A 17,840-nucleotide genomic window follows, 5' to 3' on the forward strand; every position below is an offset into this window, starting at 1 on the left:
AAATTGAATTTATCTTGGCATAGTTAAATAACAAGAGTTCAGTACATGGACATGACATACAGTGAGTCTCAAACACCATAGTTTTCTCTTTCTTATTTAAATCTCGTTTTTGAAAAACACCCCTGAAAAACAGGCGAATCTCCACATAACACCGACTGTGACGCAACAGTTGGGATCATTAATATGTACGCCTCCAAAAATGTGCATATGCCAGCCCATGCTCAGTGCCAGGCGGAACTGCGCAGCCGAATCATCAGAAGTTCTGCAGGTGAAGAAACAAGCAGGAGGAGGATCATAGGGAAAATGGCAGATCTATCTATAATCTATCTATAATCGGATACCGCTACAGTTTAATTCGAAGTTGTTAGTTGCTCTGTCCATTTCACCACGGACTGTTTTTCTAACCTGGAACAATATCAAGCAGCCAGGCTTCTCTCGGCGTCTCAAACGGACGAAGGGGGCAATTTCAACTGACGTTATATTCCCGCAAGCGGTAAGTAGTGATTTTATTAACGATAATTTACACTGTGTTATCTAGATCCAGCGCGATATTGTTTTTTCCTCGAGAGACATCGTGGCTTGCAAACGAGCGAACGAAGCATGGCAGTTGCTCAGTGTTTGGATGTACAAATGAACACAAAAATATTTTTTTAGCTCCTTCATCCGAGCCTCTGAAGAACCAGTGGGTTATGTGAATTTCTGATGTGTAATTGTTCAAGTTCAGACAGATAATCTTTCTCTCAAAGTCGTTCAACACTGTTTATGCATCAGTAAATCGCGTTGCAGTGATAAGATCTTCATTCACGCGATCAACAGGCTGTCATCTGCTCAATGCTCATCACTGCAACCTTTTATGTGATGGGAATAGATCTAAATACTTAAAAAACCTCTCATGATTCGTTAATCCCGATAGCTGTAATAGTAAAAACATATAAAAGCTGTAATAGTAAAAGTTTTCCAGATAGCTCTACATGTAATGCCAGATATTTCATATGCAAGCATGTCAGCCAATCACAGCAGAGGGCAACAACACTGAAGTCTCACAGCAGACACGCCCCCTCAAACAGAGTGTTCAAACCAGGGAATGAAATCAGGCTAGGAAATATGCCTTTTATTTCTAAATTATAACAAATTTTGATCTAAAAAACATACTAACATTATAAGGGCACCCCAGGAAACATTATAAAATAATAAAATAATCCATTCTACGGCACCTTTAAACAAATAATATTATGATCAACAATATTTTATTTAATATAGGTTGAAGCTTTCCAGGTTGTGAATGTAATAATCATAATCAAAAATCATGTTATTTACCAAGCACTCATGTATGTTCCTATAACGTGATTGCCAGCTGTCTGAATGCACGTTTGAATACTTTTTCGCTACTATCTGCATTTAGCAAATTAGATACCTATTTATGATGACAACAGCAGCAGAGATATCTGGTCTTACCTTGGCAAACACTTTCATAGTGTAGCCCAGATACTGCACACGAGGGTCTATAGCAGCATATTTGGCTAGCATCCGGGTGTTGTGTTGTGCCTGACACACAAAACAGGACATAAAAAAACAAATAAATAACTAAATGATAATAACAGCTATATTTCATATATAGACACATAACATAACATGCGAGTCTCACCAGTGTGTTGTAGAGGCTGATGTCTCCCTCCAGTCCGCTCTGCCTGTGTTCAAACTTCACTATAGGCACTTTAGCAGTTGTGATAGGCAAGATATTCCTCAGACCTGAACCACACAAACAAACGAATCAGTCAGCGCTGAATAATCTGACTTTAATTATATTGACATACTGAGTTTTAGAATCAGTCAGGCACCTGTGTGTTTCTTCAGCACCTTGGCTAAACCCTCTATGATCTCCTTACAGTTCAGTTTCTGCAAGAGGGGCAAGAGAGCGAGACTGATTAAACTTTAAGAGAGTTGATAATAATAAAAAAATGTTTTGATGGACAATAATACGAATCGATCCCCTTTTGAGTTCTTTTACACAAAAAGTACCGTTTAAACTAAGTGAAATCAGGCATCAACACAATGCATATTATAAAGGAGGGCAACCTTGTTCAGAACTTTTTAAACCTATAAGTAAAAAATATATTAAACCTATAAATAATAAATAATATATTTTTTTACGATTTACGAAAAAAAAAAAAAAAAAAATTTGAAATAAGGTATGTTTCTAATATTGGCCTAACCATAGAGATATTTAAAGGGGTCCTTACATGTTTTTAGTTTTTTTTTTACATGTTTATCTTTTTTTAGTGTGTAATGTTGCTGTTTGAGCATGAAAAAAACTCTGCAAAGTTTTCTTCCAGGAACGAACACAATATTCCTCATTTAAATAATTAATACGCATAATAAAGGGGCAGGGCCTGGTTGAGTTAGTTAGTAGTGTGTTGAAACTGGCGGTTATGGAAAGGGGCGGGACATTTCCCAAACACGCTCGAAGCGCTTGACCAATCACAACACACCGGTCCAGCCGACCAATCAGAGCACAGTGTGCTTTTCAGAAGAAGGGGCTTCATAGAGACAGGAACTAAACAGGGGTGCATTTCCTAAAAGCATCGTTGGCTATGATTGTAATTTCCATTGAACTCTATTGCTAACAATGGAACTTGCGACCATAGTTGGCTTTGGGAATCGCACCCCAGAGCGTTACTGACAGACTGGGAAGACAGGAGCTGCAACAATGAAGAATATGAGAAAAATAATGTGTTTTTGAACACTCGAGCATGAAAGCCTATTCTAGTACAGCCCAAAAACAAAATCAAGACTGAAAAAGGACATAATAGGTCCATTATATGAAAAAATCTGGCATCTCCCATAAATGTCCCTCTTTTGAAGGGGCAACAGTATTTATACCTCAGCGGTGTCATGACCCTCCAGTGTCATACAGATGTCCAGGTCACTGTCACGAAAGCCAAAGCCGTTCTTAGAAGAACCAAACAGACAGAGCTGGGCCTTATCTGAACAGACAAGCAGAATAAAGATACATTTTCATCAAAAAGTAGGAATATTGCAATTAAACAATCCGCCAATAATCATAAAAACTGTGAAATCAAGATTTTTCTCACTCTGTTGGCATCCATAGACAAAAGTTTCTAGACTACAACAACTACTTCTGCATTTTATCAGGAAGTGCACGGTTTCTCCATTGTTTCTACGGACAGCTTAGAGTAAGGGGGATATGATGTCATTGACAGGTGATGCAATGTCACTGGTTAAAATTGGGGATTTATCTGGATTTAAACATTGTTGGAAACATTTGGGATAACGCAAATACAAAAAGTCAACAAAAGGTATAACATTGTTCTAGTGGTTTTCGGATATTTTTTCATACCTTTAATATTTGGATGTTTATGGTTCTCTGATGTTTGTTAATGGTCACATTACACGCAAGCAAACAAAAATATATATTTCATCTTTTCAGTCAGAGCTTATTTTACATTTTTACATTTTGATTAAGTAATTTTAAATTTTTACGATTTAATTATTCGTTTTTCAAAATCCAGTTTGTGAAAGTCTGTTGTAAATCTAGTTATGTTCAAAAATGTAATGCACATTAATAACACAAAACTTTGTGTTAAATTACCGTGGCATGCCAATTTGGCAATTACCAAAAAACTGGTTAACACATACGGGTGTTTCTAATACAAAGGTTGAGGTAGTGACAGTAAATGTGACATCTCTTCTGAGTGCAGTAATCAATCTCTCGAAGTAAGTTTGTTCTTTTGAAAAGTTGTGAAAGTTTTTATTTTGCAACTAGATGAAATTATATTTGCATTAGGATTCGGTTCACCACTGTAGCTTCTGCTTCTGAAAACCCTGGATCAAGGGTCAATTTCCACTTTATTTCAGCTAACAAAGCTATTTTGCTACGGCATGTTTTTTTTGTGATAACCCTGTTGTGCTTTTATATAAATATGCATTCGCACCGTTGTATTCTTTTCTAATGAAGTGCTCCAGACTGGCCAGAATCTGCTCACGCTTCTGCTGCTCTACAAGAGACGGCGACAGCTCACCTACAAACACAAAAACATCACATTTGAGCCTTCGGGATTGGATTGAACCTTAGATATTAAAAAGAGATGATGGTATATTATGGTATGGCGCTCACGGTAACACAGCATGCAGAGTCCGTCCAGGATTTCTCTGAAGTGCTCGTTCATGGGTGGCAGAGGCTTCAGCTCGATCTTCTTGAAGTCTTCAGGGCAATCGTCTTTAAGGTGGCCGTCTCGCTTACAGATGCTGCACACGACCGTTGGCGGCTGGACAGAAAAACACCACCACACACTTCATTTCTGGATCACAGCATCAAATAATTTTCCATAGTAAGGTACATATACATGCGATGAACGTGTGAGCATTGTGAACTGTAGTGACTGCAGAACATTAAATGATTGTAAATTTAAAAGGCTGTATTTTAATTTTTTCCATTTTTTTGCAACAAATTATTTGTATGCACATTTTCCACCCTCTCTTTAAAATTAAAGAGCCCATTTTTCTTATGTACACTACCGTTCAAAGGTTTTGGGGTTAATACAATATTTCTAAAAGAAATTAATACTTTTATTCAACAAGGATCCATGAAATTGATCAAATGTGGCAAAGGCATTTAGAAAGTTTTCTAAGAAAAGACTTCTCAAATAAATGCAGGGTTTTTTTTTTCTATTCAAAGAATCTTGAAAAAAATCTATCACGGTTTCCACACAAAATATTAGGCAGCACAACCATTTCCAACATTGATAATAATCAGAAATGTTTCTTGAGCATCATCATATTAGAATGGATCATGTGAAGCTGAAGACTGGAGTAATGATGCTAAAAATTCAGCTTTGATCACAGGAATAAATTACATTTTAAAATATATTTAAATTTAAAAAAAAGTATATTTTAAATTGCAAAACTATTTCAAAATATTACAGTTTTTACTGTATTTAATTTTTTTTTAAAAAAGTCTCTTCTGCCTTTGTGAGCAGAAGAGACGATTTTTTTAAAAACATTTAAAAAATCTTACCAATCCCAAACTTTTGAACTTCTCCCCTCTCGTGTGAAATTAGGAGTTCTTAAAATTCTGACCATTTTGAGAGCGATCCAGTGAAAAGAATAATTCGCTCACAAATTGATTCAGTGGCTCTGAAGCCGGTTTTACTCCACACAAACTCTACACAAAATCACTATCTACGTAATGTTAGCGCTGAACATAACTATAGCTAGAAATGTATATTCGCTATAGAATTCCAAACACTACCAATCCTGGAAAACACGATTTCCAAAATTCCACAAATATTTCTGTATCCCGTGCAATTACCTTTCCTCCCGTGAAGATCATCCTGTCAAAGATGTAGTGCATGTCTTCTGGAGCAATGTTGTCCTGTTCCTCGATCTCTTGATCTTTATCCTCCTCCTCCTCCTCATCATCACTGTCCATCAGCAGGCCATTCAGGACAGAAGGAGACACAGTTGAGGCGAGTTCCCGGGAAACGGCTTCACATCCGGCGTCAATCCCACCATCTCCCAGCAGAAGCTCGGTGAACCCTGCTCTCAGGCTCTCCTCTTCCTCTATATCCCTCTCTTCCTCATCATCACTGCTGTCCCCGTCCTCCTCGCCACTCCTCTCCACGCTGACATGGCGTCTGGATTTCTTCCTCAGCCTGGCGTTCGCTCCGTTCCTGCTCTGAGGACAGGCGAAGTACTTGTAGGCCATGCGGAAACGCTCCTGGATGTACTCAAACACCATCTGACTGTTCAGACTGCGAGCCACGTTCCTCTTCAATGCGAACGGATCTGGAAAATCCAACATCGGATCATTTAAAAGTGCTTTCATACTGCAGCTGTTGCTCATTTTAATATGCATCTTAATGTAACAAAACTGTAAAATAACTGGGGAGATGTGTCTACCGGTAGCCTATAACACACTCTCAAATGTTTATTTTTTACCATTTTGGGAAGAGTAAAATTTACATATGCGGCTACAGCGACCCGATACATTAGCCGTGTTTCCACTGTCACTTCAGGGCTTGATCGGCCTCGTCTGGGCTTCCTCTGGGCCAACGGCCAGGGTTATTTGGCCCGCCTAATACCATGGTCCAAAAAAGCGGGATAACTGGGGCTTGAGGAGTGGTTTTGAACAGAGGCGGTGTTTATCTGAATCTGGAGACGGCAGCGCCACGGATTTCATATACCAGCTAATCAGCATTAAAGACTTTTGGTAACACTTTACAATAAGGTTCATTAGTTAACATTAGTTAACTACCTTAGTTAACATGAACTAAGCATGAACAATACTTCTTCAGCATTTATTAATCTTATTTAATATTCATTTCTACATTAATAATATATTAATTTCTATATTAATATGAATTAATTTAATTAACAAAGCTTGTATTAGTTAATGCACTGTGAATTAACATGAACAAACAATGAACAGCTGTATTTTTATTGACTAACAAAGTGAATGTTAGTTACATTTAGAAATACTTATATGCAATGCAAAAGACTATGCGCGCTAACCATTACCATAGTAAACATGGTAAATATGACCGCTTGAACAAATCATATAGGCTATAACAATCGTGTATTTATTTTATCTGTCAGTACGTCTTGTCTCTTTATACCGGACTGTCTGATATCCATTTAGCTCCACATTTGTCATCAAATAAAGCAACTCCGGTTTTACGGTAGCTTCCTCTGTTTCTCTGACTGAAAATATAAGCTCCTCAGGTCGTATTTTTGGTGGCATATTTGTAGAAATTATCATTCTTTCTCAATGTGATGTAAACATACTGTCCTGTGACTACGAATAAAGAGAAACAGACACGACTGAATAAGTAGGCTACGTGTGTACTCTTTTTTTTGTGAAATAATGGTAAACCACTTTATTGCTGTGTGACTGATGTGCAATCTTGACACAAATTATTTAATTATGATCAATGTATCACTTTTTATTGTAAACCTTTGGTAAAACATTGATTGTTTGGATTTTAAATCTTTAAGTAAACGACAAAATTGTCAACAAACCGTCGCTCTTATCATGTTCGTGTTGTGATCTTGCTAGATTCTACTGATTTCTTTTTGATTAGTTTTCTGATAAAACTTTTCATTTGTTGGAGAAATTATGGTTTTGTGTGACGTTGTACCAGAGAGGCGTGATGCGGGTTTTAGTGAAGCGCTGCGGAGCTTCAGGCCCGACAGTGGAAACACAGCGTGGTTTTGGGCTCGGTGCTACAGCTTCAATGCTATTAGCCCAGCCCGTTGAAAGCCCCGGCTCGCACTGGCCAGAAAGCCCGCTCCAATTTACACCCGTCCAGTTTCGTCTGGAATGCACCTCAAACCATCTCATGAAGTGGTTTGAGTGATCGGATTTAAATCCGTCTCGAAAGCGTTTAGGGGGGCATTTTCAGGATCGGATATCTATCTGATCAGAGAAAACACATGAAGTTACCAGGTGTAAACATGCCCTCAGAGAGCAAGATATAAAGCCTATATATATATAAAAACACTGTAACCAACCAGGCACTCAGTATTTTGGTAAGTTTGTGCATACTGGGAATCTTTTTTTTATTTTATTTTTTTAAATAAAGACAAGGTAACGCTAATTTTGCATGTAGCACACAGTGAAAATGACATGAATATGACATAATGGCCAACTGGATATAGCGCAGCATAGTTTGAAATCAAGGGTTTAAGTGAAGCTGAACTCTCTTCCTGTCCGCATTCAATTCACACAAACGGACCATCAGGCACAGAGAAACATGAGTTTTTATGCTGTCTACAAATACACACTTCAGAAAAGTGATTCCTGAATGTTGACGGTATTTGAGAAAATATTATAGTGTTTGCCATCCTTTTATTAATAACAGAAAAGTAAACGCCGTATAATACTGTTTTGTATTCTGTAGATCGATCTGAGCCACGCTAGATCTCAAACATCTCTCTGCCTACCCTCGATGGCGAGTCTGCGGCGAGGCCAGTGCTTGAGCTCTCGCGGCAGCAGCTCTCTCAGACGAATGCTGATGATGTGCTCCTCCAGCGCAAACTCCAGCGTGTAAAAGCGCAGGAGCTCCAGCCACAGCTGCCCCAGAGAGCCGCTCACCGGTTCCTCCAGCGTCAAACGAGACTGCAATCAAAAACACAGTTTTCTTTTACAATCCCCAAGACAAATTTCTCAATACTTTTCAAAACTCTTCACACAGTGAACACAACAGCAGTCTATGTGGTGTTACGTCCAAGGACGTATTCATTGTGTGACTATTGTGTCAAGAGTGTTATGTGCATATGTTTCTTCTCTCTCTCTCTCTCTCTGTCTCTCTTCTTATGAGTCTCTGATTAATAGGATTAAGGGCTACCACCTGTGCTCGTTACCTGTGAGCGCTGCCCGCGCACTGATTGGTGCGTGTCCTGAGGAGTCTAATACAAAGTAGACGAGAGAGCGCTGAGGAAAGGAGAGAGACAGCACGGCGTTTGAGATTGTTCCGCTCTCCAAGTCCAGACGAGCGGTTTGCGCTCTGTGGTGTATGTTCACAATGTGTGAGAGAACGTGCCTCTGTAGCTTTTGTTATTTATGATTAGTTAAGTTTTTATGGGTAACGTAGGGTGGAGGATACCCTTAACTTTTCTCCTGTTTATTGATTAGTTAGGGAGTGAGGGAAGATATGATGTTTTGTTTTGATTTTTGTTTTGTATAGGTAAGTTAATGTTATCCCCTTTTTAGTTAGAGGTATTGTTTTGTTTTCTTTTGACTTGGGCCCTCCTCCCGAGGTAATACTTTTGTTTGGATTCATTTTGTAATATGTTTCTCTACTTAATATTTCTCTACTTAACGCCTGCTGACGTTAAATAAAAAGGCAGACACGCCATGAGAAAATAAACTTGTTTGTTTATTCATTTTTCTGTGACTCTGGGACTGGAGAGCTGGAGATTCTCAAAGTCTCTCCACTTTTTTTGTTCGTCGTTCCCTATTTACCCCTAGATTAAGGGTTAGACGTAACAATTGGGGGCTCGTCCGTACGTGCAACGTATAGTTGAAAGCTTTTCAAGTGAAGAAAACATAGTGGTAAGTTAATTTATTCTCTTCTCTCTTTATGTTGTCTGTGATGTCTTCGTAATAGGGGAGGGGAAAGAGACTTCTTGTGGTGGGAGAAATGGAGTTTGATTTGACAGCTTTCACTCTTTCTCCTACCACAGAAGTTTTTGAACATTGCAGAAAAAAAGATCTATTGTCTAAAGAGCTAAACTGTGAATCATTTATCATTAGCCATGTTTCCATCCACCTATTTTTATGCGCATTTTGGGATACTGCATTTAAAAAAAAAATTATTCTAAAAATACACATAAAAAATGTTTGCACTCAATTAAGGCAGATACATTTTTTTTATCTGATAAGAAGACATGCACATACACGACGGAAACACATTTGCTGAATAAATCCCTTGATGTCACTCAACAGAGGATGTGATTGGATAACTGGACTAACCAGCGGACCAATCGCATCGCAGCATCTCAAAAACATGGTTTGTTGGTTCTGAAATGCCTGAGTCAAAGTATGTCATAGGATTTGGTTTAATTCCCTCCATAAGAGTCTCACACGATTGTGTTCACAAATACCAGCATCCAATCACACGAGAACATGACAGTGTTTATTGTGTTTCGTCTGACGCTCTGAGACGCTTTAGTCATTTATGATGGAGGAAAAAAAGAGCCACAGGGTTTCCTGATTGCTGCAACTTCAATTTGCACCAGTTTTCCAGGAAGTGTCGATTTTGTTCTCTTGAACGCATGAGATGGAAATGCTGCTTTATTCGCAAATGAATTATGCGATATTCCAGTTTTGTCAACTTTGAATGGAAACATAGCTACTGCTTACACACAAAATGCATTCAATGATTACTTCTTTCAAATAACATTAATTGCTTTCTCACATAATCACAATCACCACCAAATCTCGATGTGCCTACAAGCCAATTTGCACGTTTACATACTGTAAAACTTAAAGGGATACTTCAGGATTTAGCATTAAGCTTTGTATTAGTAGAAAACCTGTAGTATTTTCGAATTACCATGCTTTCCACCCTCATATCCCCCTGAGAGGAGAGATTTATGTATTTTTTGTCTGGAAAAAATCCTCCGATGACGCAAAAATCGTCATTTTACGTCATCGGAGGATTTTCTGGCCAGAGGCTAGAGACTACAGCCAGTAGGAGGAGCTGTCCCGCATGTTTTCAGCCCGCCCATAGAGGGTGGGATCTCACTCACAGAATGTACACACAGTCAGCCGTCTTTCTTTGGAAGCTAAGCTAGCAGGCTCTTGTTCTGTGGAGAAAGCTGAGTAACTTAGTAGGAGAAAGCTGAGTAAGTATGGGTAACCATCCTCCTTTTCCCAGACATGTCCGGCGGGCGAGGATCGTTCAAAAAGTCCGGGATTCAGCGTTTGCTTTCTGCGGTCGCCATTCATTGTTTACATGCACAACTCATGTTTCAATCTAACTGAATTCATTCCGATTGGTGAATCTGAATGTAGTGTTTACATGAACGCTAAACAAGTGATGGTTGATGTGCGTTTTAAACATTGCTAAGAAAATTCCCGCACCTCCGTTGCGAGACCGGCGCGTCTCAGTAATGACGCCACCGGCCTCGCGCCGTTCTCCCGCGGCCGTCAGCCTCGTCCTGCTCGCCACAGTAAACATAATGAATGGCGACTGTAGAACGCAAAAGCCGAATCCCGGACATTTTGGGCGATCCCGAAATCCCAGGCAGACTCATCACGGAGACTCACTGGTAGCCTCATAGGGTAGCCTAACCTTGTTTTCAACTGCGCTGTCTTACCGGTAGGCGTGGCCTCGTAGGGCAGCGAAGCAAGTGCATTCTGGGAGTTGTTGTCTTTCATCCACATAAGCCAAAAATACATTTTCTGGCTTTTCTCAGTCTAGAAAGCTCCAAATTAAAAAATTTCTTCACATTTCTTCTACATAAATGACCTATTTTAAATACACATTCATCTTCCCAGAGGTGTAAGTTCCCTTTAAGTTCAAAACCTAACACAATACAAAACTGAATAAGACAGCGTTTTGCGACGTTTCTACAGTAATATCATATTGAAATATACTTTGAATCTAAAAAATTAAATAGTATCTAAGTACATAGTAGATATAGCTGAACACCGATACAACACCTATGTTTCAACTTCATTACCATAAATATAAAAAGGGCAAAACGTAGGAATAATTTTGTACTGTAATGTAAACATGGACAATGTAACATTCTGCACTGAATACTAAACCATAGAAAGTCATTTTAGTTTCGTAAAGAAACTGTACAAAAGCAAACATTCTATAATGCAACATGTTGTTGGTGTTTTTAAGGTCATTGTTTTAAGGCGAGACACTACAGGTGAATAGGGTAAAATTTTTAACTAGCAGATATCACCATGAAACTTTCCCAGTTGATTACCTACATTAAGATGAGAAAAAAATGTATTACAAGTTTTCTTTAATTTAATGTTTAAATATGCTAATTATGCATTCTCTTATTAAATATGCGCTAATTTGCATATATTTTACAAAACATATGTTCACATATTAGATGGAAAAAAAATTACAGAGGGATTTATGGATATCTACTTTTTTATCCAGTAAATCAGAATATACTGTCGATTTTCGCCATGTTTTTTTGGAATAAAATGTTATTTAAATCAGGCTAGGAATAATATATTTACAAATCCCTCAGTAAATGTCTTCACAATATAACTAGGTACAAGACTGGAAAGTTTGGTGTATATAGGTGCTACTGAAGCGGAGATTTCGGACTTGGAGTATAAGAGAAAAGTCATTTTGAGAAAACGGGCTTTAAAGATTTATATCAGCCAATGAGATTGCGCATTTAGAGTTAAATCCCCCCTTTTACTTTCACGATTGGTTGCTGATAAAAAGGAAATGACCATATTTGGATCCGACAAGATTGTACAGGAGAGAGAGAGCTTTCTAACGGTGCATGTGATGACAGGGTGCAGGCAGCGATTGCGGAGCAGTGGGATGATTTAGAACGCCAACTTTTGTTGAATTTATGAAAATCTACAGACGTAGTGTAGTAGAATAAAGACCTAAATGTGTATTTCGGACTTTTTTTCACCACAAGTCTGAAAGAAGACATGTTATTGAAGACAAATATCAAAATTAACCAGTGAAAAAAAAACAATGTTTTTGCCTGCCGTGTCTCGCCTTAAGAGAAACAAAGGGTGTTTTGGGGTGAAAACCTTTGCTAGTGTTATGGCGAGAGTAATGAGTGAATTTGAGACATGTATGAAGTTGTGTGGTAGTTTGCATTGAATGTGAAAACTGCTGTGCCAAGCTGAACGTTGGTTAGGAGAACTGTGTGAAGAGTTCTGAAAAAGTGTTGAGAAATGTGAAAAACACTTTCCTTAGGGTTTCTTTACTACAATCATGCATATTGGGGAAACGTTCACCTTGCCCCTAGTGTATTCGGCCTTCTTCTCTTTCTTCTCCGTGTGGGTTTTGGGTTCAGGTTTGGCTTTGCCGTCCGTGCGGCCCTCGCCAGCAGGAGCGGGTCTGTGCTCCCAACTCACGAATGTGCCCGACTCCAACCCCGTCAGATGAAACTCATCCACGCGCTTCACATCGAAGCCCTTGATCTGAACAGAACCACACAACGAGAATATACATCACATTTATTTAGATTTACTTTTGTTTGAGGTTCACTAAAACATCAGTTCTTACCCAGTACTGAGGAAAAGATATATATATATATATATATATATATATATATATATATATACACACACACACACACATATGTTGGAGCTGTCGATTTAACACGTTAACTTGGTGCGATTAATTATGGATGAAATATAATGATTTTATACAACAGTTCAATAAACAAAGTTAATATTGTGCTAAATTTTAGACACAACATTGCCTGTTTTTGCTCAATTTCACCAATGAAAACAGTTCTAATGAAAGCCAGAGAAGAAGTGTTGTGCTTCTCCGAGCAACACACAGCGATGTTTCATTACTGAATGAACCTGTGGTTTTTTAACCAAACGAGTGAGCCAATGACTCAGTGACTCATTCTTAAAGATGTTCACTTGCTTTGTTCCTGAACGAATCAGCCGTTAGAATGAATCGGTTGAGTGAACGACTCAATGACTCACTCAGTTAGTGACTTGTTGCCACATACTGGCGGTTTTTGTTTAATATTTAGAGTATCATTTCAGTTTTCATTCATATTCATGCCACCTCTGAGCTACATTAAACAGTCTATATAAATATACCTAAATGCCACTTCAGATGCTGCTTCTGAAAAAAAAAATGCTATAGCCACATTGTAGCCTAAAAGGTTTATGTGTAATAAATTCTATGCTGAATCAAAATATTTATTTTTAACACTACTTTTTGTAATGTCAATTCAATGTATTTCTCGTCAAACACAATGATGACTTTAAATGATCTTTTGGGGGAAATTTCTCAGTAGAAAATGTATGTGGAATTAATTTGGTTAATTAATCGGCACATCATGTAATTAATTAGATTTAAAAATGTTAATCAATTGACAGTCCTATCACACACACAAACACATATATCGAGTATTTAATAATAATATTTACATTTCAGTTTTATATATTACATGTGATGGTATGATTCTTTTTTTTCTTCTTTTTTTACTACAGAACTAGTCAAAAGTATGTCCAACTCATACACGCAACTATAGCATAGACATAGTTATTATTTATTTTGTTCTAGATTTCCTAAAACATCAGCTCTCACCCAATGTCCAAGATAAACGGGCAGGATGGGCTTCGCTCTCTGTTGCAGGAAGAATATGACCATGAGAGACAGCGAGTAGGATGGGATTCCTCCCTCCGCCTGGCAGTCGATGTGGCACAGCTAAAAAAAAAAAAAAAAAAAAAAAAAACACCATCTTGTTAGACCTTGGTGTGAAACGGCTACTGTAATCTCGGGAAAGTGTGAGCGTGAGTCATACATTGGCCCAGTATCGGAAGGCCAACACCAGAGGCACGAGCCTCGGCTCCAGTCTGGCCAGAGCTGCAAGGTGATTGGTGGTGAGGCACGCGACATCATTTCCTGCGCTCACTTTGCACATTAACCCACTGCAGAGACAACAAACAACTCGCATCAGCTACAATTTATTATAATTAATGTCTTCAAACTGTTTAATCTTTGTGTGCAGCAACTATTTATAGCATCTCGGTTTTATTGCCCACATAAAACTGACCTCGCCACATCTCTGCAGAAGACAACAGGGACTTTGGCATGAAAATCAGACTCCACCTCGGCAAACGCCACTGCAAACAAAAGCGAAACTAGAGTTAATTTGGGCTCTCGAAACTCAAGTCTTGAGCATACATGAACTTCAGCTGTTAGAGCCGCTCAATAGTCAAATGAGGCACATTTATGATTATAGGATCTGTCTAACGTCTGAACACACTTTACTGAATTTGAGTCTCATAAAATCTTTAAAACCGTCCGATCTAAAGGGTTAGACTTCTGAAATGAACATAAATCATAAATACTATAAAATATAAGCAAATAATAAAACTTTACAATTATATATTTTCTGTTTTCAAAGAGTTGGACAAACTCGTCACTACTATTATATATATAAATAAATAAATAAATATATATTATACAAATAAATATTTAAAATGTTGGACAAACATTTGATTAAAACACATACATTTTATATATATATATATATATATATATATATATATATATATATATATATATATATATATACTGTATGTATGTATATATATATACTGTATGTATGTATATATATATATATATATATATATATATATATATATATATATATATATATATATATATATATATATATATATACTGTATGTATATATATATATATATATATATATATTCATATTCAGAAATGTACAGTACCAGTTTATAAAACATTTAAAAAATATATTGTTATATAATAGAAAATTATATTTATATTCACTTTTCTTTGACTGAGGACTACAGGAGACCCTATTAATATATGGAATTAATTTGATTGATTAACTGGCATATGTAATTAATTTTAAAATGTGTTTTGACAGCTATATATATATATATATATTAGAGGTGGGCATAGATTAATTTTTTTAATCTAGATTAATCTAGATTAATTTTGAAATTAATCTAGATTAATCTAGATTAAAATGGCTCATTTGAATTCTGCCGAAGGCATTCAGAGTATGTGTGCTACCCAAATAATGACTATAAAAAAGTAAGTCTTTGAGAACGGGTTTCTCAAGCCAGGTGGCGCATTAGACCAGGTGCTCATCTCCTGTTTCCAAAATGCATCACAAACTGCTTGAGAAAGCTGTTCTACTCATAGACTGTAAAAGGTTACTACTGTACTGTTACCGTCCGTAGGCAACATTAGGTAGGCCTATGTTATCATCAACTACTATAGGCTATCAATTAGGGATGGGCGATATGGCCTAAAATCCATATTGTGATATACATTGCAGCCTCTTGCGATAACGATATTATAATAAAACCATTTCAGAACAGGTTACACAGACCCTGCTAAACAACTGCTAAATGTATATATATATATTTTTTTTTTTGAAAGGGTGTATGTAGTTTTGAGAACATATATTGTGCAAAACTGTAAGTATACAACATAATTTTGCAGATAAATAAAATTTAAGTACACTAGCTGCAGAGACTTAAGTAGGTCTAATGTTTATTATGGCTTGGAGCTTATGAAACCCCAAATTTAAAATTAGAATATTGTCTAACTGATGTCTTTTCAGTTAAAAAGAAACACAACAACGATTCTTAAAATCGGGCGCTTTTAATAAAAAGAGATTATGTGCTACACCACTCACTAAGATATATTGGGAATAATACGCGCGCGCTGGTATTCAGTGATATGTTTCGTTTTGAATTTGAGGTGGTAGAACGGATTAGTCGTGTGTTAACTTACCGAACTGTTACACCACACAGTCTACGTCGGACGGCTTAAATACAAACCAAGTCCAAATAATGGATGTTGCACGGATCTTTTACACCAGCTTTCACTTTCAGCCGTGTTTACTTAAGATGACGACGAATATGATGCGTTGCAGCCGGGTCACGGTGTTCCTCGCGGCCGCGGGTAGATTGCGTCATCATAGCTTGTGTAGCTTGAGCCAGCTCCCAACGCTCCCAACCCAACTTGGAGAATAGATTAACGGCGATATTTTTTTTATCGCGCGATAAGAGTCTCGCGTTAACGCAGCGCGTTAACGCCGATAACGGCCCACCACTAATATATATATACACATTTCTTTTCTTTTCTTTTTTCTTCTTTTTTCACACACTCGTATATACAAAGAGGTTTTATTTTCCAGGCAACAACATGCTTATTCACCAGTCTATTTAAACAGTGTAAGTTTCTAATGGTTTGTAGTTGAATGAATGAGAAACTCACCACTGTTCTTTATGATCTCCAGCACCTGGATCAGCACATCAGGCTGAGTCATCTACAAAACACAAGTGTGTTAATAAACCCACAGTAAAACGTTAATGAACACAGCAAAATGTATTGTCACATATCCACAAAAGCAGCTCATGCTCGTCTGTTCAGACTCACAGTGGAGGGGTAAGAGACGTCGATGTTGACATCACTTGTTTTGAAGGCGAAGCGGGTGAAACAGGAGCCGTAAAGACGGAGAGAGCAAGCTATGAAGAACAAAGGACAGGAGAAGTCATTCTAACCTTCACCATACTGAGAAAAACACTTTCTTGACCATTTTTACTTTATACTGCAAACTATTATACAAAGGACACTACGGTTCAAAAGTCTGGGGTCAGTAAGAGTTTTAAATGTGTTTGAAAGAAGTTTCTTTTGCTCACCAAGAATGCATTTAATTGGTCAAAAATACAGTGGAATATTGTGAAATAACAGTTTTCTATGTGGAATATTTTCTCAGGAATAAAATGTAATTTATTCCTGTGATCAAAGCTAAATTTTCAGCATCATTACTCCAGTCTTCAGTGTCACATGATCCTTCAGAAATCATTCTAATATGTTGATTTGATGCTTAAGAAACATTAGATTAATATCAACGTTGAAAACAGTTAAATAAAATAAAATATTTTACTGTCACTTTTGATCAATTTAACGTATTCTTGCTAAATAAAAGTATTAATTTCTTTAAAAAAAACATTCAAAATAAAAACTCACTGACGCCAAAGTTTTGAAATGCTTAAATTAATAATGCAACACATTTGTGGAACCCAACTTTCAATTTTTCCCCTATCCATGAATACAGGTACCACAAAGCAGGCCAGTTTCTCGCATACTTCATAAGTCCACTTATGGATGATAATGAACAGAATAGATGTAAAGCGTGTCTTAAGTTCGACAGGTAAACCCATGTACCTGTGAGTTGTTTACGTATAATACCCTCCATCCGGAGAACCACGGCTTGCCTCAACGCAAAGTCTTCCTCTGAGATGCCGTGCACCTCTGCCGCCTCCAGGACGGCGCAGTCTAGCGCCCTCAACTGGGCCGGAGAGGGAAGAGGAAGCGCTCGCAACTCATTCTCCTCCTGCTTTTCCTGCAAAACACACATAAACAAGAGGATAAACAAAACCAAAACAAATCAGTCAAAAAAGTTGATATAAAATATCAAATATAATATCTTTGTTGCTGGTGCCTTGACGGTGATTAATTCAGAGATGCATCTTCTCTGACAGGGTTTTAGTGGGTTCTCAGTGACACGCAGCGTTCTTTTGCATGTTTGATAACAGTCTAACGGAAACTAGAACAGTAAAACCCTTTCTAAA

At 37.5% G+C, this 17,840-nt stretch overlaps 1 protein-coding gene across 1 annotated transcript in view; it reads right to left on the reverse strand.

The window, feature by feature from the left end:
* tut4 (terminal uridylyl transferase 4) overlaps positions 1-17,840 on the reverse strand; it is a 40,837-nt gene that overhangs the window by 12,624 nt on the left and 10,373 nt on the right. Inside the window, exons 5-19 of the mRNA XM_079849940.1 lie at positions 17,434-17,611; positions 16,642-16,730; positions 16,480-16,531; positions 14,266-14,335; positions 14,014-14,140; positions 13,797-13,916; positions 12,479-12,664; positions 7,963-8,137; positions 5,330-5,805; positions 4,136-4,286; positions 3,954-4,040; positions 2,881-2,984; positions 1,839-1,896; positions 1,646-1,749; positions 1,456-1,545 (exon numbers count right to left, since the gene is read on the reverse strand). Coding sequence (XP_079706066.1) covers positions 1,456-1,545; positions 1,646-1,749; positions 1,839-1,896; positions 2,881-2,984; positions 3,954-4,040; positions 4,136-4,286; positions 5,330-5,805; positions 7,963-8,137; positions 12,479-12,664; positions 13,797-13,916; positions 14,014-14,140; positions 14,266-14,335; positions 16,480-16,531; positions 16,642-16,730; positions 17,434-17,611 — 2,067 coding nt within the window. The remainder of the gene's footprint in view (positions 1-1,455; positions 1,546-1,645; positions 1,750-1,838; positions 1,897-2,880; positions 2,985-3,953; positions 4,041-4,135; positions 4,287-5,329; positions 5,806-7,962; positions 8,138-12,478; positions 12,665-13,796; positions 13,917-14,013; positions 14,141-14,265; positions 14,336-16,479; positions 16,532-16,641; positions 16,731-17,433; positions 17,612-17,840) is intronic.

This window comes from Squalius cephalus (genome assembly GCF_949319135.1).
Source record: "Squalius cephalus genome assembly, chromosome: 18".
In the NCBI taxonomy this organism is placed as follows: Eukaryota; Metazoa; Chordata; class Actinopteri; order Cypriniformes; family Leuciscidae; genus Squalius; species Squalius cephalus.